At 43.2% G+C, this 25,385-nt stretch overlaps 1 protein-coding gene across 1 annotated transcript in view; it reads left to right on the plus strand.

Annotated features, from left to right (window-relative positions):
• The window catches only part of Tfb1 (transcription factor B1), a 276,606-nt gene that overhangs the window by 211,567 nt on the left and 39,654 nt on the right, over nt 1–25,385 (plus strand). The window contains exon 9 of the mRNA XM_080277678.1: nt 23,354–23,504. Coding sequence (XP_080133804.1) covers nt 23,354–23,504 — 151 coding nt within the window. The remainder of the gene's footprint in view (nt 1–23,353; nt 23,505–25,385) is intronic.

The following is a 25,385-nucleotide window of genomic DNA, read 5'->3' on the forward strand; positions in this document are numbered from 1 at the left end:
TAGCCTGAAGAAGGAAGGACTCTCTTTTACAAAGATGTTTGCTATTGCCAGGGATGATGCTAGTGTGAACAAGAAGCTGGTCTGACTGATCAGAGAAGAGGGGAAGAGACAGAACTGTCCAGATCTCATTGACATTGGCTCCTGCCCCCTTCACATTGCTCACAGTTGCTTCCAGAATGATCTGAAGCAGTTCTCTGTGGACATTGTTCTTTCGGCCAAGTGTGCTCATGAGTTTTTCAAACATTCAACCATTCCCAGAGAACAGTTCAGCCATGAATTGCTGGATGTGGAACTTTAGGACCAGCTCTCTCTAAAGGTAGGTTTAGAAAAGCTTGACAAGAACTTCAGTCCCATGGAACAATATTTTTTGAAGACTGTTCCCAGATTGGCCCAAGATGATGACAAGAATGCAGAAGCCTTGAAAACCAAATTCTGTGAGCTTGCCACTAGAGAGCTTAAGAAGCCAGAATGTAGTGCCACACTGAAAGCTATAATTCACCTTTGTCAGATATTCTCTCCATTCCAGACTAGCCTCTAGCCCCCCTCTCCAGTGGTTCATCTCCATGACATCTGCTTTAACCTTCTCCATGAAGTACTTGCCTGTATTGTTAAAGATGAGAAGATTCCTGATGAGGTCCACAAGCTTGTGGATTTCAGTGCTGAACAACATCCAAGAGAACTCCCAACAATGTCACCCTGTGGCAAGGAAGAATACAACAAACTCACAACACATGTCAAGCAGAGACAGAAGAAACATATGTTCCTAGTGTACCAACAACAGCCGGTATTTACAGAAAAAATCTCTTCTCACTCTTCTCAAGCCTAGTAAGGCATCTAGGGGTCTTGGACCCAGAGAACAAGGTGCAAATGCAGGATAGAGGTCAAATGTCAGTTCTTCAAATGGCAAAGCAGTTTGGACAACTCTCTTCCCCAGAACTTGATGCACTTTCTCTTCAGTGGGAGCTCTGCAACTTTTGACGGTCCTTATGACAGGTCCCAAATGATTGTTGCCTACTATTAGAATGTGTTTGGCTTCCTCGGCATTGCTCATCCAAAATATTGGTTTCATGGAGCTTCAGTGTGTGATCAAGATGGCCCTCTCCCTAACCTCTGCAAATGTAGTGGTTGTATGTGGGTTAGATCACAACAAAATGATCTTGCAATCCAGGGGGTCTCTCTCCCTCCAATCACTCATTGCTCAGAGTTATGAAAGGGGCCATTCATGGTGTTGGATGGGCTTACAAAGTACCTGTGACACCAGCTTTGATATCCAGTCATAAGGTGGCCTGCAGGAGGTATCATGAGAGAGTGGAAATAGAGAAGAAAGATAAAGGAAAAACAGAGAGAGAGAGCTGAAGTTGGATAGAAAAGGTGAGCAAGAAGAGAACAAGTTGTTTGGCAGAAAGAAGAAAAGGCTGGAAGGAGAGGAGATAAAGAAGTGACTGGTGCCATTCTTCACAGTGAGAAGCTGAAAGAGGAACTGGAATCTCATTCTACCAAGACTCAAAACATGTCAGAGTTCAGAGCTTCACCTACTGCTGTGATGTCTTTGGGAAAGAAACTGAAAGGTCAAAGGAGAAGCTGGCAACAGTCAGAAAGAACAAAGTCAAGCTGCTTGAGATGCTGATGAAGAAAAAAAAACAGTGTTATGTTACAAACTGCTGTTCTACTTTACCCAAACCTGTGATCCAGAGGCCTTTGAAATATAACTTTATGTTTCATTTTTTATGTAAAAGATCCTTTATTTTGCTCAGTAATGATTTCTTTTAAAAACAAAGTGTCCATTTGGAGGTGCCTCTCTCTCTCTCTCTCTCTCTCCAACTGAAACTCCTTTTTTTTGTTTTTTTTTTTTTTTTTTTTTGAGTGTATTAATTTAAAGTGATTACAATAATTAGTCATAAATGTAGGTTGGTAGCAAAAATATTTTGTTACATTAACCACTTTTTTCATAATATTTAACCACATCATATATATTACGGAAGAAGAGCAGTTGGGTCAAGGATTGTGTGGGTAAGATTGAAAGTTGAAATACAAATGTGGGCGATTGTGTATGCGCCAACGCAAGATCGTGCAAGCCGAGTGAGAGAAGAGTTCTGGACAAATGTGGAAGTGTGCATGGAAAAGTTTGGAAGGAATGAGAGAGTGTTTTTGATCGGTGATATGAATGGTAAAGTAGGGAATATGAAGCTGGATGGAATAGCCGGTGAGCGGGGTGTGCCTGCTGAGATAGATGAGAATGGCAGTGTGTTAGTGGACATTTGTGCTGGGAGGGGGTTGGTGATAACCAATACCCTCTTCAGGCACAAAATGATCCACAGGTATACATGGCGAGTGATGAGAAGCGTGGGTGGTGAAGTGGATGAAAGGAAGGCAGTGATTGATTATGTGTGTGTGGATGAAAGGATGCGAAAATGTGTAATGGATGCAAGAGCTTATAGAGGTTGGGGGAGGTGACTTTCTGACCACTACTTGGTGGTGGCCAGAATCAAGATCCATTTAAAATGAAGAAATAGAAGAAGGGAAGGGTGGGAAGAAGGAGTATTTGTAAGGAGAGTGGAAAGGTTACAAGAGGATGAGAAAAAGGCAGAGTATAAGAGAGAAGTGGAGGAACGATTGGGCAAATATGAATTGGAGCAGATGGGGGACGTGGAAGGTGTGTGCAGGATATTCACAGAAGAAATATGTGCAGCATGTGATGTGGTGTGTGGGATGAAGAGGAGACGGAGGGGTGTGCAAGGAACAGCGTGGTGGAATGAAGAGGTGACACAGGCTGTGGCACAAAAGAAGAAAGCATACAATGAAATAGGGACGTGGAAGAAATTGAGAGGTGGAAGAGATTATACGTAGAAAGAAAGAGAGAGGTGAAAAGATTAGTAAGAGAGAGTAAGAAGAGAGTGGATGAGGAATTTGGAAGGAACTTGAGTGTAAAGTGGAAGGACTGTAAGAAAATGTTCTGGAAAGAGGTGAAAAGAGTAAGACAGGGTGGAAATGAAGTTAGGAGGGGAGTGAAAGATAAAAATGGTAGATTACTAATGGAGAAGGGAGAAAAAGTGAGCAGATGGAGAGAACACTTTAAGGAATTGTTGAACATACAGGATGGAAGTAATGCGAGTATAAGTGGCTGGGGAATGGCTCGGAGAAGAAGGGAGGTGAGAAGACAGGAAGAAATCAGTAGGATAGAAATTGTGGAAGCAGTGAAGAAAGTTAAATTGGCGAAAGCCCCAGGAATTGATGGAGTGTGTGGTGAAATGCTGAAGCATAGGGGAGAGATAGTAGTAGAATGGATGTGGAAAATGTGCAGATTGGCCTGGGAGGAAGGTAGAGTCCCAGAGGATTGGAAGTCAGGTATAATTATTCCCTTGTACAAAGGAAAAAGGGAAAAAGAAGTGTGTGGTAATCATAGGGGCATTTGTCTTTTTAGTATAATAGGAAAAGTGTATGGTAGGATACTTATTGACAGAGTTAGAGAAAGAACAGAGGAATTAGTTGGAGAAGAACAGGGAGGCTTTAGGAAGGGAAGAGGTTGTGTAGATCAGATATTCATTCTTAGATCTTTAGTGGAAAAGTTTCTAGAGAAGGGAAAGAAGTTGTATGCTTCTTTCATGGATTTGGAGAAAGCATATGACAGGGTGGATAGACAAGGATTGTGGAAAGTATTAAGAATATATGGAGTAGATGGGAAGTTGCTGAATGCTGTGAAGAGTATGTATGATGGTGCTAAGGCTGCAGTGCATGTGGATGGTGAACTTAGTGAATTTTTCTCTTTGAAGGTTGGGTTGAAACAAGGATGTATCATGTCTCCATGGTTGTTCAATCTGTACATGGATGGGGTAATAAAAGAGGTACAAGGTAGGGTAGTGGATGTTGGAGTGGCCCTGGTGAGAGAGGGTAGTGTTTGGAAACTCCCTGGACTGTTGTTTGCAGATGATACTGTGTTGTTGAGTGAAGACGAAGGGGAGCTGCAAGGCTTGATGGATGAGTTTGGGAGAGTGTGTAAGAAACGGAATCTAAAAGTGAATGTAAGGAAGAGTAAAGTGATCATCTTTGAGAGAGGTGAAGTCAGTGAATGTACAGCGAGGTTGGATGGTGAGGAATTGGAAAATGTGAGTAAGTTTAAGTACTTGGGTAGTGATGAGTAAGGATGGAGGTTTAGAGGGTGAAGTGCTTGAAAGGGTACAGCAGGGAAGAAAGGTTGCTGGTTCCTTGAAAAGCAATGATAAGAATCAGGGAAGTGAGCCTGGAAGTGAAAAAGTTACTACATGACAGTATTGTGATACCAACTCTAACGAATGAAAGTGAAGCTTGGACGTTGCTGGAAGGACACAAGTCAAGAGTGAGAGCAGTGGAAATGAGTTATTTAAGAGGAGCCTGTGGAGTCACATGGAGAGACAGGCTGGCAAATGAGGATATAAAGGAGCATTGTGGTGTGGATGTGGATGTGATAGGAAGCTTTAGGAGGAATGCACCGAGGTGGTTTGGCCATGTGGAGAGGATGGAGGATGAGAGACTGACGAAGAGAGTGTATGTGAGTGGGGTGGAGGGGAGAAGAGTGAGGGGAAGGCAGAGGATGAGATGGAGGGATGGGGTGGAGAGGTATATGAGAGAGGGGGGTGTGAGTTGGAAGCAGGGCAGTGAAATGGCGGGGGACAGGGTGACGTGGAGGCGATTTGTTTGTGGCCACCCCAAACGGGATTGAGGCGTCTGGCATTAGACAGATAGATAGATAGATATTACAATAAATATCACCATTTCACCATGAAATTATACAACAAGATTTTATGATAAATGAAAATGTGGACATTGTGCAAGAGAGAGAGAAAGAATCACTAGTTTTCATGATGAGGTAGACAAAATGGAAAGTAGGAGTAATATTCTTGGAAGTGAAGTATGATGCACAAGAGCACACTGTTCAAGTCTCTACATTGTGGTAGCACCAATCGAACAGAGCGGTACTCCCGAGGTGGATGGCAAGCTGGTGACAGTGAGAGCTGGAGCTCCCTGTTCACCAGCCGTCAGGACCTATTCCTCACCATCTCCCTTTGCTGAAATTTTCTGTGTTTTCATTAACACAGTAGGTGAGCATACTCTAAGGAATATCTACCTCCAACTCTCTACACCACACTCTATGCGCATGAGACATCACACCTTCTATTCCATCCTTCTTTAAACAATGACCACTGCAAAATTAAGAGCAAATGCTGTGGTACCTCGCATTGCCACCGCTGGCACAGTAGGCCTGGCGGCACATGGCTCTCCTGTTCATCAAGCAAATGTGCCAGCAGCAGTTACTGCTTCCACAGATCATGCCAGACAGCGGAAAAGTATGGGTTCAGCATTATATTCTGCCAACATTCATAGTCTTCGTACCATTCTGAATTCTGTTCATTTCTTCCTTGAATCCACATCCCTTCTATCCCTATTCCTCACAGAAACCTAAATCTCCCCCCCCCTACTAGCTTATCCCCATACAGATATCCTGGTTACCATCTCACCAACTTCGTTACAAGTATGTCACTTGTTGCTATTAAGTGATCTCTTGGTTTTTGCACAAAATTGGTACCGAACATAGTGCGTGCTAATGAATTTGCACAATAACAAATGCACAAAATCTTCTGGATTTATCATGGTGGCTACTTGACACCCCAAGCTCACACTCCTATTTTCCCTTTTATGACAATGTAGGCCTGCTAAATACAGTACATTATAGTATTGTAAGTACCAGAAACTCACCTAGGTATGGATAGATTAATAGAACAGGAGAATATTAAATCTGTTACTGGGTGCTCACACCTCATCAAACCCTCAACCAGCCACTTGCCTTGCCCTTAACAGTAGACTCATTGAGATAAATGTATGGTTTAGTTTAATCTCTAGGCTGCAGTCACCCTAAACATTTCATATGTCCATGGTGCAGAAAAACCGGTTAAAAAATCATGATTTCCTCGTGTATTTTGACCCACTGATACGTAACCAAACATGATAGCATTTTAGTCAGACAGTGTTTATGCACCACGCTGACAATTCGCAATGCACACACCAAGCATAAAAAGTTCGCAGTATTTCACGTGCCTCTTCCGGAATGTACAATGCTGTCTAGCGATTGGAAATTCCAAATTGCTATGTGCAGCTAAAGGGTTAAGCTGCAGCTAGATGTTCACTTCTTAATCTGGAAGTGTGTTTTCCTTATTTTTCTGTTTATTTGTATGATGGTATATGATTGCCACAATAGTTAAATGATGTTTAGAATCCCCAGTGGTGCCATAGATGTGGATGCTATCTTGTGGAGTGCAGACAGATGCCATCTTTGAACAATACTGTTAGCACAAAATTGACCTTGTCTGTGCTGACTTATCCACATCTGACCTAAATTTTTGTAACTTAACCCAACCTACCATATTTTCCACTGTATAATGTACACTTTTTTCCAGAAGAAATTTGCTTGAAAAAAATATATATGTCACAAAGGTGATGGTGTGGGATAGGCCTGCATGTTGAGATGAAAGGTACTAAGATCACCAGTGGTCAGAAGCAAATAGCTCAATGGCCTTACTATTATTTAATTAAAGCAGATCACTCAGTTGCCTGACCATCTATCTGTCTATCTATCTATCTATCTATCTATCTCTCTGTCTGTCTATCTGTCTATCCATCCATCCATCCATCCATCCATCCATCCATCATCCAATCCTACATTTTCCCATGAGGAGTGTAGGAGCTGGGGGCTAGGCAGTTGATCCTGACATTAAGATGAGAGTGACCAGGCTCACTCATCCCTGAGTGGCATTACATTTGTAATCAACCCCAACCACCCCTTGGATATAAGCCTTCACCGGCTCAGTCCAACTGGAGTGCAACAATTACCCACTAAACCACCAGGGGCCAAAATTTGGTTATATGGTTACCACCCAGTGTAGTAAATGGTTTCCTGGTGTACAGGAAACCTTTTGGCATGTCACTCAGTGTAGAGTCACCCACAGGCAGAAGGAAGAGGAGAGAATGAAGGAAAGAAAGACAGAAGGGGGAGTGTAAAGTCACCCGTAGGCAGAAGGATGAGGAAAGAATGAAAGAAAGAAAGACAGAAGAGGATGCAAGGAAAGAAGGATGGAGGAGAGGAAAGGGCAGACACCCGAAAGCAGCACTACATTTAGTGAGTGAATGGTGAGCACCCCACCTGTCTAGAGTATCTATCTTTCTCACATGCCTTAATCCCGTAAAGGGTGACCACAAACGAATCTCCTCCATGTTTCCTCATCCTCCACCATTTCACTGTCCTGCTCCCAGCTCACACCCCCCCTCTCTCATACACCTCTCTACTTTATCCCTCCGTCTCATCCTTAGCCTCCTCCTCCCTCTCCCCCCCTCCACCTCACTCACATACACTCTCCTTGTCAGTCTCTTGCTCTCCATCTTCTCTATGTGGCCAAACCACCTCAGTGTATTTCTCTTAATGCTTTCTATCACATACAAACCACAACACTCCTTCACATCCTTATGTGTCAGTCTGTCTGTCCATGTAACTCCACATGCTCCTCTCAGATAACTCATTTCCATTGCACCCAGTCATGATTTGTGTCCTTCCAACAAGGCACAAGCTCCACTTCCATATGTTATACTGTAGTTGGTATCACAATACTGTCATGCAGCGACATTTTTACTTCCTTGCTCACCTCCCTATTTGTTATTGCATTCAAAGAACTTGCTAATTACCTGTCCCTGCCCTGGAGGGGCTCGAGGACAGGTACTGTTTTCACTCGATTTGTCTGTTTGTCTGTCTGTCTTTCTGTTAACAACTTTACACGAAAACTACTGGTGCGATTTTGACTAAAATTACGGGGATCATGGACTGTGACCTTCTGATCACCTCATTAAATTTTGGGCCAGATTGGGCCAAGGCCAAGGCTGTAGGCCCAAAAAAATGTAAAACAATATATATATATATATATATATATATATATATATATATATTTTTTTTTGCCATAACTCCTTCAAATTTTCATATCAACATAAAAGTAAAACCTAAATGTGCATTTTTCAATCTGCATCCTATAACATACCTCATTGCATTAGGGGTTCACCCCCAGTTAGTGGTAAAAGGGTCAATGTCAGGTGGGTTGAGCCTAAAATTTCATATGGGTACACAATTGCCAGTTTTCACCCAAATTGCACCAAATTTGATATATGACATCATTGACTAGATAACCTGTTGTGTTTATATATTAGCACAAAATGACTGCTGCGGACAGGTTTGCTTTTCCTTGGCACTGCATCTTGTTATTAATTAATACTTCAATATTGCAGACTTAGATCAGTGTGTATTTTTATAAATGCATCGTAAATAAACTGTAATCTAAGCATTTTCTGGGTTAGATATACACACATATGGACCCTTGAGTGATTGCACCATGCTAAGCACATCGGAAAATTAAATTGTAAACGGTCAGCCCTTCATCTGATCGCCTGCTAGTGAATGTTAAGGATGCAGTGAAAGCGTTGTATGTTACTGTATTTGCATTTTGAATAAATAGTTTAATGCAAAATAATTTAATTTAAATAATTTAATGCAAAGTTATTATCCTAACCTAACTTAACCTATATTATGGCATTTTGGCATGTTTGAGTTCCCATTGGTTAGGTTAGATTAGGTTAGATTGTGCTAGGCTCTGGTTAAGTAAAGTTAGTTTGGAATGTATTAGGTTAGGTTATTTTAGGCTTGATTAAGTTAGGTTATTTTAGGCTTGATTAAGTTTGGTTAGGTTTTGATTTGGCTGAGTATGGTTAGGTTAGGTTATTTTTGGTCAGGTTAGGTTACATTGTTTTGTTGGGTTAGTTTAGGTAAGGTATGGCTAGCATATGAATATGTAAGGTTAGGCTTGTAATAATAAATTTAAGTAGATTTGAGTAGGTTTTTGAAAGTTTGTCTTGACATCATAAACAGATAGGAGTAAATCAGGATGAACATCAATGTAAAGAATGTGGAAAAGAAAATCATCAGTAAACAATCATTTACCACCAAATAAAAAAAAATTAGCTATGCAGCTTAGGCCGTGTAAGTTTTATGAATAACAGTACTGATCTAATAGCAACTGATTGTTGTCCAGTATCAGTGAACATCATATGCTTTACCTTTTTATTTCTTAATTTACACATGCTGATGTGCATTGCGTTGATCTGATATTAACCAACAACATGCGAGTACAGCACGTAGGACAGTGGCCTCGTGTCCAGCATGGGTATTAGATCAGACAACACTGCCATATTGGACCAATTCTGTGTTGAACAATAATAAACCTTATGAAGGAAAATGATTAAGATCAGACAAGACTAATTCAAGGCACTGAAATCCAAATAATGTTGTTTGTAAAAGGTTCCAACATGCCTGCATGTGTCAGCCTTAATCACCTAATGGTAGCTCTCCACGCCCTTTGATCTTAGAAGCTTCCGTATCCAGTCCCTTATCCCTGAGGTCATTTTATAACCTTATTGCAGGTCTTTTTCTGTCTGCCTTCTTTGTCCCTATCCCCAATGTTCACACTTCTCACTTTCCGCATCCAGCTGGAATACAGAATTCTTCCACACACTCAAGAGACTCACCTACTAGATCACTCTTTCGTGCCCAACAATCTCTACATGCTCTCGCTGACACACTGCACACATAAAATCAGTATTTCTTGCAGTCTGACTCTGATACCACAACATCTCTTATGCACCCACTTACCACAAGTAATCCACAAGATGAGTTACTTCCCAAACTTTTGTGGCCAACTGCACAGTGCCACACTCCTTGTTTGTCAGTACCTCCCCTAGCCCTAGATATCATCACTTTTGTTTTATATTTACTGTCAAACCAATTGTCTGTCTCACTGTTTCCAAAATCTTTCCTCAGCTTCCCTTTCATTCACTGCAGTCAGCATCACATCAACATAAAACATCTCCCATGGGAGTCCATTTCTGAAGTCATGTGAGAAAGCTTCAACCACCATGACAAACAGTAAGGGACTGAAGACTGACTCCTGATGCACGCCAACATTCACTGAAAGCTCATCGCTCAAATCTCCATTCATTCTCACCTGTTGTTAGCACCCACATACATAGGCATAATCATTCTAACCAGCCACTCCTTGATCCTAAGCTACCTCATTGCCCATTCACCACCTCCCTAGGGACTCTGTGAAAGGCCCTCTGTAAATCAACAAAAGTAAAGTACAGCTCCCTTTTCTTTCATGTATAATTTTGCTGAAGCTGCATGACAGTGAATATGGCATCGTTGGTCCCCTTGCCTGGCAAAAACCCAAACTGCATATCATTCATATTCATTCTGTCCATAATCATAGTTTGTAGGACTCACCATTACCTTCATTCTCTGTTCCAAAAGTTTTATGCCCATATAATTTCCTCTTTTCTGGGCATCACCCTTCCCCTTGTACATCTTTACCATCACACTCTGCAGCTAGTCATCTGGGATGTCACACCCATGTATAATCGTATTTATCAAATTGGTAACTAAACCCACTTCTGTATCTCCTGAGGCCGTCAACATTTCAGCAGTCAACCCAGACACACCCACTGCTATTCTCAACTGCATCCTGCCTATTGCTCTGCTCACAGTAGCAGCATCAGTCAAAGGCCAGACACTGGATCTGGTGACTCCAAACTTTCCTTGTTCCAGTCAAACTTCTCATTTTCTGCTGATTATTATACTATCTCCAGGCATCTTTAATATTCTTGCTGTCCAACACTAACCACTACCTTTCCATAATTCATCATACACTGCTCACATATGATATCCCTGTTTTCCCTCTTCATCTCTTTTGCCACCTTAAATGCCATATTCTTCTGTTAGGTTGTTCAGTAAAAGCCTCTGAGATTTAGATTTTGCCCTGTAAACCTCCTTACTAGCATTAAGCTTGGCAGCCAAGTACAGTAATCCCCATACTATCCGGACGCCCACTTACTGGACATCCCCACTTACTGGATATTTTGGTCCCAGGATCCAATATTCCCAAAATGGGCCAAAAATCGCAAAAAATTCGAAAAAAATCCGATTTGAACTCGGCACGTGTGGTGTGGACCAGCTGTGTTTTGGTGCGTAGTTCTGCCGTCGTCCGCTAGAGCGCCCCTGCATCCTCCCCACTTACCGCCTGTCTCTTGTGAGTGCACGCTCATCATCATGGCTCCCCACGTGCTCGCTTTTGTGGTGGTGCCTTACCTACTGCAGGCTCTGCTGCTGCTCTCCTGCCTCTTGTTAGTGTGTGTGATGATGGCCCCACTGCCTAAGAAGAGGAAGAGAGTGGTTTTGACTCTGGAGAAGAAGAGGGAGATATTGGACAAGGTGGACGCGGGATGGTCAACCTCACGCATCCTCCATGAATTCAACCTGGCCCGATCTACTTTGTTTGATATCAAGAGATCCCGAGACAAACTCATGCAGTTCACAGCTGACTTCTCGTTGAAGAGCAAACGCAATGTGGAGAGGAAGATGACGTTTACTCCCCGGTATGCTGAAGTCGACCGCTCCACGTTGATTTGGTATTGACAGCAACGTGCTGCTGCTGTGCTGGTGCGTGGCACGGAGCTGAAGGCTGCTGCTGAGAAGTTCGCAAGGTTTCACGACGCCCCAGACTTCAAGGCATCCGAGGGTTGGCTCTTCGCGTTCAAGTTACGACATGGCCTTACCAACCGTAAGGCCCATGGCAAAGGTTTAGACACCAACGAGGATAGAGTAGAGGAGTTTTGGCACAAGGTGAAGCACTTGATCGACAAGGAGGGCCTCACTCTCGGTCAAGTCTACCACGCTGACGAAACTGGTTTATTCTATCGCTCTTTGCCAACGAACACTCTAGTTGAGGAGACGGAGAAGTGTGTACAGTACCTGGCCGCAAGCTCTCCGAACAAGGGATATCTGCTTTGTGTTGTGCCAGTGCTAACGGCATGCACTGGCTTAAGCCCATTATTGTTGGCCATGCAAAGCAGCCTTGATGTCTTTGTGGGGGTGATGGATGTCCTTCCTGTTGTTTGGTACCATTCTTTGAAGGCATGGTTCACTGCCCACATCGTCAAAGACTGGTTCCACCGCCATTTCATCAAGGAGGTCATCCATTACCAGACAAAGACACTGGGAATCCCGCGCGACCAGGTAAAGGCCCTCCTTCACCTCAACAATGCACCTGCTCACCCATGTGACAAGGGCTTGGTGGCTAAGAATGGGCGCATTAGGTGCATGTTTCTGCCACCTAATACGACTGCTCTCATCCAACCAATGGACCAAGGAGTGATCGTGGCAACGAAGAGGCTGTACCGATGGAAGTTCCTGGACGAGGTGATGGTTGTTCTCGAGGATGAGGATGAGCGCAGGGAGGGACGGGACACACGAGGCCAGCGGAGTTTGGAAAACCTTCGCCGCTACAACATCAAGTCTGCCATTTACAACTGGGCCAGTGCATGGAAGGAAGTCCCTGTCAAGACTCTAGAAAATGGTTGGTCTCGTCTGCTTCTCGGAACGGATGTGGAGCTCGATTTCGTAGGTTTTGAGGTGGATGACTTCCATGCACGTCTACATGTGAATGGCGACAATGTTGATGTGGACGAAGTGCGTGAGTGGTTGGATGACAACGAGGGCGATGCTGGGCATCAGACCATGTCTGATATTGAGATCGCATCTTCAGTTGCAGGTGTCAGTACCCAGCTGACGAGGACGGCGACGATGATGCGAACTCCTCTCAGCGTGACACTACTTCAGCCATCCCCAAGCTGAGTGCACTCCGGGAACACATAGAGTTCATTCTCGACTACCTGGAACACCCTGACCGCGACAGGGAGATGGGGCCCTTGGGACCTGTGAAGTAAGTGCACGCTTTCAGGCAGCGCATCATTAATCGCCAAAATTGTCGTTCCTTGCGTCAATCAACCATTGACAGCTTTTTCAGACCCGTGATCCCCACTGTGCCCAGCCCTGGTTCCACACCATTGCCTCCCCAAGACAGACCCTCATCCTCCGAGCCACAGCCCAGCACATCAGGCACGGTGGAGTCACCACTTAACATGAGTTTGCGCCTCTCTTCAGAGTCGTCTGCAGTGGGTACTCCATCTCCACGACCCAGCGACACACCCCTAGGCCACCTGCATCAGCTTCTCTCAGACTCTGACCGTGAATAAACAGCAAGCAGTCACCACTAGACCACACGGGAATTTACAGTGTTGTGCAGTGAAAAAAACAGTGCGTAGTTTTAAGAAATTAGAATTGTGAGTGCAAAGACTAAAGTGCAGAGTGCAACACTAATTTTATTGACGTTCAATGGAGCGCAAATTAGACTAGAGTGTGTAATGTTAAAAAAATGGATTTATGAGTGCAAAGACTTAAGTCCAGAGTGCAACACTTATTTCATTAAGGTGCAGTGGAACGCAAGTAAGACTTGTGTGCGCAGTGTTAAGAGAATGGAATTCTGAGTGCAAATGACTAAGTTCACTGCAAGACTTCATGTACAGTGTACTGCAGGTGCTTCAGGTACTCCATTTTACTGTCAGAGTCTGAGAGGAGGCGGATTCTTCATCGAGATGGCCAGGGACTTGTTGTAAGAAACCAGAATGTTTCATATTGTACTGTATTTTCCAAGTACCCAGAATGTTTCATATTGTACTTTATTTTCCATACTTACCTGTAAAACCTCATTTCACTCTTTAATGTCCCTTATTGGTGTGAATAGGGTCTTAGGTGCTATGCATGTGTAGTAGGGAGGTGTTTTTCTGAGTTAGGCTAGGTTAGGGTCCATAAGTACCAGTCCAGGAGCCAGGGACTTGTTGTAAGTACCCAGAATGTTTAATGTTGTACAGTAAACCCTCATTATACGATGCCTCTATGTACGATATTTCGCTTATACAATGTCAAAATTTTAGTACCCTATGCCCACTATACAATGGAAACGATTTGCAACAACGATGGATCATCCGCGGCTCAGTGAACAGTGAATGTGCAAACGCAACAAAAACGTCCTCACACTGTTGGCATTAGACCACACACACTTGTCCACCAGTCCAGCCTCATTAGCTAACCCTGCCCAGCCAGCCAGCCCTGCCCAGCCAGGCAGTTCTGACATTGATGAGTGAGGGCTGTGACTGTGAGGCCGAGTCGGGACAATTTGCCGTCAGGACGATTCCCCATCATTTATTTACGTATCAGTTTATTTAGCAAGTACACTAGTTTTTTAATTATGTAAGTTATAAAAGTGATGGTGGTTTATTGTTTATATAGTAAATGTAAAATATGACATCAAATCATGGGCATTAAATGAAATATAATAATATATTGAAACGTGAATCAGCTGATTTATGATCGATCCATCATCTTAGCATAAGGCTACATACGAGACATTGGCATTTATATAAATGCCTAATTACCTTAAGTGAACGATCGACATACTTTGGAATTATACAAATAATCTTCATATTTCGTCTATATAAATGTTTCGGGATAATTCGCCATCAAGTCAGTTCACCGTCACAACAATAACAAGACAATTTGCCATCGGGACTTTTCGTCGTCAGGATGATTCCCCGTCGTTTATTTTCATATCAGTTTATTTAGGAAGTACACTAGTTTTTTAGTACTGTACATGTACCTCTTCTAAGTCGTTTTAAAATATACCCAGGATGTTGTAGTACCAATGGAAATTAATGAAAACAGCTGTGGGTGATGCTAGAACATAATTCAAAGTCAACTACAGCAAGGTGTAGAAACAAGTTAAATATTGTCTAAAAGTGCAACTTACAAATGATATCCAAAGCCAATGCTATAGAATGAAAATAAACTTTGATAGATCCCCCTGAGAATTAGTTATTAAAGTATCAGTTAATCAGTAATAAGTATATTTATAGAATGACGGGGAATTGTCCTGATGGGGAACGTCCATATTATGATGACGAATTGTCGACTTCATGGCGAATTGTCTAGGAACCACATAAACAACCGTTGCTTGCTTCAGTAAAGGTAAGATCTACTGTATACTGTCATTTTCATGCTTTTTTCTCTTTATTCACTATTAATGTGTTACTTTAAATGTTTAAACATAAGGATATTTCATGTATGTGAGTGCTAAGGTGTGTGTATGTGAGAGTTTAGGCACATCTGGGAACGTATCCCCATTGACTTCATGTTATAATGGGATTGCTATACGATGGATTGCTTTACGATGGGGTTTTCAGGAACGGAACCCCATCGTATAATGAGGGTTTACTGTATAAACTTACCTCTAAAACCTCATTCTCTGGTTCTTTTGCATTTATTTCAGTCTTTTATGTCCCTTATTGGTGTGATTTGTGTATTAAATAGGTGCAGTGCATGTCCAGAGGGAGTTGTATAGGTGTTTTTCCTGAGTCAGGGTAGGTTAGAGTCCATAAGTACAAGTCCAGGAGGCTGGGGCCCACTATCCGAATGGGACCACTTTCCGGACATGCTTTTGGCTCTATTACATCGGAAAGTGGAGGGATTACTGTATTTCTTTCTGCTACCACCCCTTTTTGATTCCCGTAAAGTCTTTTTCTTCTCTTTAACCCAAGGCATCCCGTTGACGTATGGGTATGTCGCTATGTTGTGTCACAGCTAGACCCGTCGACGTATCAGTATGTTGCTCAATTGCAAGGTTCATAATTTGCACAATTTTCAATTTTTGCACATGATTTTTTATACATATACACGGGACACCTACCTCTACAAGATGCCAGGCAAGGACAATGCCTTACCCCGCATGACCCCCCCCTCCCCCCCCTGCACGCCATTGTCTCGGCAATTCACCTGTTACCAGAGACCTGGCCAATAAAGACATTCAGGGCCATAGTGATTCCGCAATCGATGGCAATGCAGAGGACAAAGTTTATGTAGCATTAGAGGGAAGAAACAGTCAGAAATGGTGATCAGATAATGTCGCCAATAAAGGTCAGGTATGTTGATGTGTTAGTGAGTGAAACAATGCATATATTGCCTATATTGCTGTTTGAAAACCAATATACTCTTGTACTGCCTATAAATTCGTACCAAATAAATAAATAAATACCATTTATGAGTGGTGTGGAATAGTTACCCTCCCATAGAGCTCGTTTTCATTGGAGCCAGCCTGATAGAAAACCCAGTAAGGTTAGGAGTACTGCTACCTGTTTCAAGTATTTTAAACCTCAAGTGACCGATTTCTCTATGAATTTTTGATGTTTCTCACCAAAAGCGGAGGTTTGAGCCAAAATATTTTTTTTCCAAACTGGTCGGGTTTGGGGGAAGTCTGTGGTGGAAAATCAATCGGGATGGGGCGGGTTAACTGCAGCTTCTACACTCCCATCACACCACCATGTTACCTTATGTCATAGGTAGCCTCTTTTCCATCTGCACACTGAGTCAGTAACTCTCAGGAGATTGTTCTTGAGAGCTGTGTACTGTTCATCTGTCAACAGCTCCCAGTTCAGCCTCAACTGTGCTTATCTCACTGTGGAAAGCATTCCTTACTGCTTTATTTTTCAACTTCCATAATTTCCTTCTGGGTACATAGGTCCTTTTCTTGTGTCCATAGCCTAGGGGTTAATAGTAGATAAGAGTTATTTGATACTAACAGTGCAAATGCCATTTCATCATTGCTGTTTTGCTTAAAGGCTCTGACACACTGTACTTGCACGAGTCGGTCTTGGTCACCCAACGGTGGCTCATCACAGTGCTCAGTCTCAACCATTCTCTCTCTTCCTCATCCTTAACCCTTTAACTGCGGGCATTGTTTTGCCCCGACTGGCCTCTCCCGCGGGGGTTCCAGCCAAAATGTAAACAAACTTTAAACCTTTATAACTCTGCACAGAATAAATCTAGAGCGAAAAATAAGGTACCATGAGAAAGTACTAACCTTCGACTTTGCAGTGATGTAGGTTTCATGATTTCGTTAACTATCACTGGATGGGCAGTGCCATTAGAAGTGAACGATCTAAAATCACTATTTTTCGCTCACACACCATTACCTTCGCTCACACACCGTTACCAAATGCCAACCTCATTCTGATAATAATACTATAAACATATATGAACACTGCACATATGATAAACACCCACTCTATGTTCACTGAGGCAGGTAAAAGGCACTATAATTGCCCGCACTTCACTGCCACATCAGCGGTGTTGTAATCACTATTTTTCGCTCACACACCATTACCAAATGCCAACCTCATTCTGATAATAATACTATAAACATATATGAACACTGCACATACAATAAACATCCACTCTGTGTTCACTGAGGCAGGTAAAAGGCACTGTAATTGCCCGCACTTGATTGCCACATCAGCGGTGTTGTAATCACTATTTTTCGCTCACACACCATTACCAAATGCCAACCTTATTCTGATAATAATACTGTAAACATATATGAACACTGCACATACGATAAACACCCACTCTGTGTTCACTGAGGCAGGTAAAAGACACTGTAATTGCCCGCACTTCACTGCCACATCAACAGTGTTGTCACTCACACAGCTGGACAGATACTGATGCGTGTTTGGTCAGGGGTGGGGTGGGGGGCCCAGGGGGTGGGAGGTGAGGGCCCTGGGGGGTGGAGGAGGGAGGTGGGGGTCGGCTGGAGTGAAAGAACTTAATAGCTACTCTCCCTTGAAACAATTGGCGCACGGAAAAAACGTGCGGTATTCAAAATATTCACAAACATTCGAGAATGACACCCGCGGTTTGGTCCAGTTTTTGCAATGACATTCTGGGATGACACCCGCGGTTAAAGGGTTAAGGTCATACTGTATAGCCTCATCAGCAGGGACAAATAAAAAGGTGGAAACAGAACACAGGCCCAGCCCACAAAACCCTGAGCCTAGATGGAGATAACAGGGACCAACAGTCTACCAGCCATGACCAATGGTTGTGTCAGTGATCTTCTAGGGCACCCTCTGGCATAGATCTGAGCCCCAGCCCCATCTCACCCCAAAGTCGTGCTGACAGAGCCTGCCTCATGCCTTCCCCCACTTCTGCCATTAGGTAGCAGGGACTAAGTTTCCCCGCCGCTTGCCCTTGCTGGCTTCACCCCTCGTGTCATAGTAGGGTATGATGCGTGTGTACAATGCATGTAGTATAGTACAGGCCTACTCCAGTATCCGGCAGTGTTGCGAACCAGTGAGAGTTTTCGGTCAGTGATCATGTCAGATATCAAAGCAATTTTCCCCATAAGATACAGAAGAAAAGCCAGAGATGCATCCCAGGCCCAAACCAAACTCTCATATACCGTACACAGTCAATAGAGACTGACACAGACGCCAAACGTAATGTTATCCTCACAAAGAGTTTATCTATCTTTCTATTGCCAGACACCTTGATCCCGTAAGGGGTGGCCACAAACAAATCGCTTCCATGTCACCCTGTCCCCTGCCATTTCATTGCCCTGCTCCCAGCTTACACACCCTCTATCTTATATACCTCTCCATTCCATCGATCCATCTCATCCTTGTCCTCCCCCTCCATCTCACTTACATACACTCTCCTTGTTCAGTCTCTCACTTTCCATCCTTACCACATGGCCAAACCACCTTAGTGTGTTTCTCCTAACACTTCTTGTCACATCCACATCCACACCACAATGCTCCTTCACTTCCTTATTTATCAGTCTGTCTCTCCATGTGACTCCACGTGCTCCTCTCAAATATCTCATTTCCATTGCTCTCGATCTTGACGTGTGTCCCTCCAACAAGGTCCAAACTTCATTTCCATACGTTGGAGTTGGTATCACAATACTGTCATGCAGTAACTTTTTCACTTCCATACTCACTTCCCAGTTTCTTATCACTGTTTTCAAAGAACCAGCAACCTTTCTTCCTTGCTGTACCTTTTCAAGCACTTCACCCTTTAAACTTCCATCCATACTAATCACACTACCCAAGTACTTAAATGCACTCACATTTTCCATTTCCTCATCATCCAACCTCACTCTTCATTCAATGACTTCATTTCTCATGAAGACCATAACTTTACTCTTCCCTACATTCACCTTTAGATTCCATTTCTTACACACTCTCCCAAACTCATTCACCAAGCCTTGCAACTCCCCTTCGTCTTCACTTAACAACACAGTATCGTCTGCAAACTGCAGTGCAGGGAGTTTCCCCACAACTGCCCTCTCTCATTAGGGCTGGTCTAGCATCCACTGCCCTACCTTGTATCTCTTTTATAGCCTGATCCATATACAGATTGAACAGCCATGGAGACATGATACGTCCCCGTTTCAGTCCAACCTTCAAATAGAAAAATTCACTCAGTTCACTGTCCACATGCACTGTAGCCTTAGCACTCTCATACATACTCTTCATGGCATTCAACAACTTCCCATTTGCTCTATGTATTCTTTGTATGTTCCACAGTCCTTGTCTATCCACCCTGTCATATACTTTCTCCAAATCCATGAAGGCTGCATACAACTTCATTCCCTTCTCTAGAAACTTTTCCACTAAAGACCTAAGAATGAGTATCTGACCTATACAACCTCTTCCCTTCCTAAACCTCCCTGTTCTTCTCCAATTAATTCCTCTGTTATTTCCCTAACTCTGTCAATAAGTATCCTACCATATACTTTTCCTGTTACACTAAGAAAACAAATGCCGCTATGATTACCACACACTTCTTTTTCCCCTTTGCCTGTGTACAGGAGAATAATTATACCTGACTTCCAATCCTCCGGGACTTTACCTTCCTTCCGGGCCAATCTGCACATCTTCTACATCCATTCTACTGCTATCTCTCCCCCATGCTTCAGCATTTCACCACACACTCCATCAATTCCTGAGGCTTCTCTCATTTTGACTTTCTTCATTGCTTCCACAATTTCCATCCTATTGATTTCTTCCTCTCTGCTCACATCTCTTCATCTCCCAGCCATTCCGCAGCCACTTATATTTGCATTACAGTAAGACCTTACTATAATGGACTAAATGGGGCCCAAACCATTCCGAAAATGCAAAATTCTAATAAAAGCGACATCCGGATTTCCCCCTGCTAATCCGGACTTTTTCTGATATATCAGACATTAGTGTGGATCACATGAATGGTTTTCAAACTGTTTTGACTACCATTGCGGTACTGTACTGTGTTATAACTTCCCTACATTAATCAAATGGTACTGTATAATATATATAATGATACTGTACTGTACACTGATAAACATGTCTTTTATTTACCTTATTGTGGTGAACATAGCTGAAGTGGTCAGGCATTTCGAACTGCTTCTGGCTTTAACGGACTTTTTCCGATACATAGGAATTTGTTCTGGTAGCTCCTTGAGTCCGATAAAAACGAATTCCGGTCCAATGAAATCCGTTATATTGATGTTTTACTGTATTTTCATTCTCTGTGTTCAACACTTCCTGAAAGTGTTCTTTCCATCTGCTCACTTCTTTTCACTTCTTCACTAGTAATCTACCACATTTATCTTATCTTTCACCCCCTGACCAACTTCTTTAACACCCTGTCAAACTTTCATTACCTCTTTCCAGAACGTTATCATACATTCCCTCCACTTGACATTCACATTTCTTCCAAATTCCTCATCCACTCTCATCTTACTCTCTCCTAGTAGTCTTTTCACCTCTCTCTTGCTCTTTACATGTAACTTTCTCTTCAGTCTCTCAGCTTCCTCCACACCCCTGCCAACTCACTATATGCTTTCTTCTTTTGTGCCACAGCCTGTCTCATGTCTTCATTCCACCATGCTGTTCCTTGTACCCCATTTCATCTTCTTTTAACTCCACATACCGCCGCACATGCTGCACAGATTACTTCAGTGAACATCTGGCACACACCTTCACATACCCCATCTGCTGTAAATCAAATTTACCCAGTCACTCCTCCATTTCTTTCTTATATTCTGCCTTTTTTCCATCCTCTTGTAACCTTCCCACCCTCCTTGGAAGAACTACTTCCTCCTGGCCTTCCCTTCTTCTATTCCTCCACTTCATTTCAACCTTGACTTTCACCACCACCAAGTGGTGGTCAGAAAGTCCACTCCCCCAACCTCTATATGCTCTTGCATCCATTACACACACACAATCAGTCATTGCCTTCTGTTCATTCAGTTAACCACCCTCCCTTCTCATCACTCACCATGTGTATCTGTGGATCACTGTGTGCCTGAAAAGGATATTGGCTATCACCAACCTCCTCCTGGCACAGTTGTCTACTAGAGCACTGCCATTCTCATCCACTTCTACAGGCACACCCCACTCACCAACTACTCCATCCACCTTCACATTCCCTACTTTTCCATTCATATCACCAATCAAAAACACTCTCCCATTCATTTCAGACTTTTCCATGCGCACTTCCACATTTGTCCAGAACTCTCCTTTCACTCTGCTTGCACGATCTTGCTCTGGCACATACACACATACAATTGCGCACATTTGTAGTCCAACTTTCAATCTTACCCACACAATTCTTGAGCCAACTGATCCAAACCCTTATATTCTCCTTCCATCTCTTGCACACAACAGTACACACCTTCATTTGCCCTCTCTTTCTCACTCATTCCCGTGCATGTACCCCATCCATGCTCCCACTCTCCCACACCCTTATCTCTCCATTTAGTTTCAGTTAATCCACATACGTCCACTTTTGCACCCTCAAGCACCTGGACACTGTCTCGCACTTTCATCTCATCATAAACAGTAACATTGTTAAAAAATGAGACATGAAACACTGTATGCAGGAAGGTAAGATGGATGGGACATGTGGGGTCGAGATGCTTCAGGACAAGTGACAGCCAGGCAGGCAGCTGGCAAGTGGAGGTAGGGGAGGGCCGGGGGACAGGGAGTGAGACAAGCAGGGGTGGGGGAGGGTGGGGAGACTGGAGGGAGACAAGCTTGGGTAGGGGAGGGATTCAAGTGGAGGTGGGGGAGGGGGAGGGGGAGGGGACAAAGAGGGAGACATCAGGGGTGGAGGAGGGTGGGTGGATGGGAAGGGAGACAAGTGGGGACAGGGGAGGGTTGGGGGATGAGGAGGGAGACAAGAAGGGGTGGGGGAAGGTGAAGGGGACAGGGAGGGAGACAAGAAAGCCAAACTGCCCCATTACACCCTTCCCCCACCTTTCTCTCTCTCTCTCTCTCTCTCTCTCTCTCTCTCTCTCTCTCTCTCACACACACACACACACACACACACACACACACACACACACACACACACACACACACACACACACACACACACACACACACACACACACACACACACACACACACACACACACACACACACAGGAGACAAGCTGAGGTGAGGGAGGGTGGGGGGACAAGGAGGGAAACAACCAGGAGTGGGGAAGGGCAGGGGGTTGGGGAGGGAAACACGCCTGGCAATGCTCAATGTGGCGGGGGATGGAGGAGGGACGGGGGATCAGGGCTGGATGGAGGGACAACTGGGAGAGCCTCATGCACCACAACATCTGTGGTTGGATGTACTCATTTCAAACCTAGGGAGGGGCGAAGTGTTCGGACTAGTGAATCGACAGCCATTCAAATTGTGGGAATTTTTCCCAATTTCTCATGTTCAGTGTAGCAGGCAGTTGGATCTCAGGGTTTGGCTATTTATAGTGGACAGTTAGAGAAATAAGTCCCCAGAGCATGCTGCCCTACCCTCCATTGCAATGACACAATGAAAAGGGTCAGTGAAAGGGAATGGTCTGGAACTATTCCTGAGGGCTAGCAAAATGGGAGCTCCAGCTCCCCCTATCACCTGTTTTCCCATTCTCCTTGGGAATACTGTACTGCCCTGGTTGGCTGGTGCTATAGCCTACTCAGTACATAAATAAAAGATGGCCTTGCTCAACTGTGTCCCCAAATATTTCTTATATCCTTGATGCAGAAAAACTGGTTAGAAAATCATGTTTTCATCATGTTTTTGACCCACTTATACCTAACTAAACATGATACTATTATAGTCAAAGAAAGTTTACACTCCACACTGGCAATTCACAACCCACTTTTCAAGCATAAACAGAGTAGGCATGAAAAATGACTGAGAAGTTCAGAGTATTTCACGTGGCTCTTCCAAAATGTATGACTCAGTCTACCAGTCAGCATTTCCAGAATGCTGTACACAGCCAAGGGGTTAATGACTCTGTTAAGAATGTTGTATTTAAAACATGGATTCACAGCTTTGAAAACTAGAGGCAGAAATCTTAATGGTGTGTATATATTGTTAAGCATAAATTGTTTAAGTATTAACCAGTTTCAAGAGACTGCTGATTATATCAGCAAATTTTCTACCCCAGCTCCATTTCTGATATTAGTCAGCCTTTGTGCTGAATTACAGCACTGATTCCACCATTCCTAACATAATATTCATTTATCATAGGTGCAAGATCTCCAGGAGCAGTTGTCAGACTCACTTTTGGTATGGAATCTATCCCTGCCCACCAGCCAGGACCCAGAGGCAGCCACGCGGGCTCTCCACTCCTTCAGTGATGCATGCAGGAGGGGACGCAATACTTTGGGTGTTCGCTCAGGTATACCAGCGTCTAACCTCTTCATACATACCTAACCTAATGCACTGTGCTATCTTATTTTGTTCTGTCCTCTCCTGTCTTGTCCTGTTGTATCCTGTCCTATCGTATCCCTGCTCTCACCATATCGTTCTTTATCTGACCTTATCTTGCTTAAATGTAACCTGACCTATGTAATGTAACCCAACTGAACCAAGCCTGGTGGAGGGAAACAACACACTAGGAGTTTGCACAGTTCCTTAAGATACAGTTGAGTTATGATTTAATACAGAGGGAAGTAATGATCTTACATTAACACAGGCATTTAATTCTCCTTTTATTATTCAGTAACACTATAATATCACTCAGTTGCCTGGGAGAAACAAAGTGGGTGTGTTTAGGTATTGGATTTCCAGATGGCTGCATTTGTTTACAACCCATGCATTGTGCTCTTGTCAGTCACTGTTAAGAGTTCTGTAACCCAATACCACACAGCCCGTGTCCTTTTGTACCTGCCTTCCTCAGCCTGTTTGTTGTGTTGACTATCATTGAGTCCAGATTCTTTTTTTTCCTTTCCTTTTTTCTCATTTCATCCTAGCATTTTGACCATCCAGTTCCAAGCGAACTTAAATATGATGTCTGAACACCCAGAAAGTGTTTCTTCTTGCAGTGAAAATGCTAAGAGCATAAGCAAAGCATTTATTCCAGAGAAAATAAGTAAATATATGGATGAAGTAGCATGTCATGTGAGAACTTATTACAAATGAGAGTAGCATTCATACAGTCAGATAAAATGAGCTGGGTATGTTTAAGATGTAGATAAGCTCTTTGTTAGAAAGTGGTAAAAACTAAAGAAGTTACCGTAATAATGAGGGAGCAGTATGATGCAGAAAAAGGGTTTTGTGGCAGATTTTTGAACTGATGAACTCAGGGTTAGAAAAGCTCTTACAGTATGTGACGGGTTTACATGTTTACATAAGTTAGATAAGAAGTTCAGGTCTTGTGAATTACATTATCATACAGATTTATACTGTTTGGTTGACTTATATATTATTCAAGATTACCGCATTAACATTTACCATAGAAGTTGTATACACTCACTTCATACTGATTATTTAATTTTATTTTTTCCTTTATTGTTGGTGACTGCTGATAATTTAAAAAATAGTTTCAGTTTGTGCAATTAGTTTTTTTTATGACTAAATGCACCAAAAGTAGTTCTCAGCAAAATGTGTATGATGCTGGGCAATTGATTAGGTCAGAAATGTTGCCTGGTTGGAATTGAAGCTTTCAAGATTAGGCTTATTGGCAGTCCTACATTGTTAAAATTGTTGAGGGTCTTGAAAGGTAAAACCTCTTGGTTAGACTAGAGTAAGATACACTGACATGTCCAGTTGCCAAGATCCCATGTTAGCTCACTGTCCTGGGCATTTAAGGCAGACGTGTTGTTAATAACTGATCTTTATATACATATTTTTTAAAAAAATATGGGATTCCTAGAACTTAATCCCCTGTTTTACACATAAGTATATGTCACATTTTAACACGAACTTGATTTAGCTCAAGGTTCTACATAACCTGTTTCGTGTTGTAAGTAGTAATACCTAACCCCATCTGACCTTTCCTAATCTGACCCAGCCATGACCTGCAGATCGGGAGGCACCACGCTGGGGTTGGTTTAGATTAATCTGATGGCAGCATGTAGCCCCATAGTATAGTACCTTGCTTTGCCTTACCTTACATGACCTGACCTGACCTACCTTAACCCTCTAGATCCCAGATTTACTGCATGTTGAATCTAGTGGGGTGGGTTCTAGTGTACTGCCCTTTACCTGTTGGCTCACAGTTGCAAAGCCCATAGGTTCCTACCTTGGGGCTCTCTTCTTACCTGTCCCCTCCCCGGAG

The sequence above is a fragment of the Coenobita brevimanus genome, chromosome 71, assembly GCF_032717465.1.
Source record: "Coenobita brevimanus isolate Jiangsu-jjx chromosome 71, ASM3271746v2, whole genome shotgun sequence".
Classification (NCBI taxonomy): domain Eukaryota; kingdom Metazoa; phylum Arthropoda; class Malacostraca; order Decapoda; family Coenobitidae; genus Coenobita; species Coenobita brevimanus.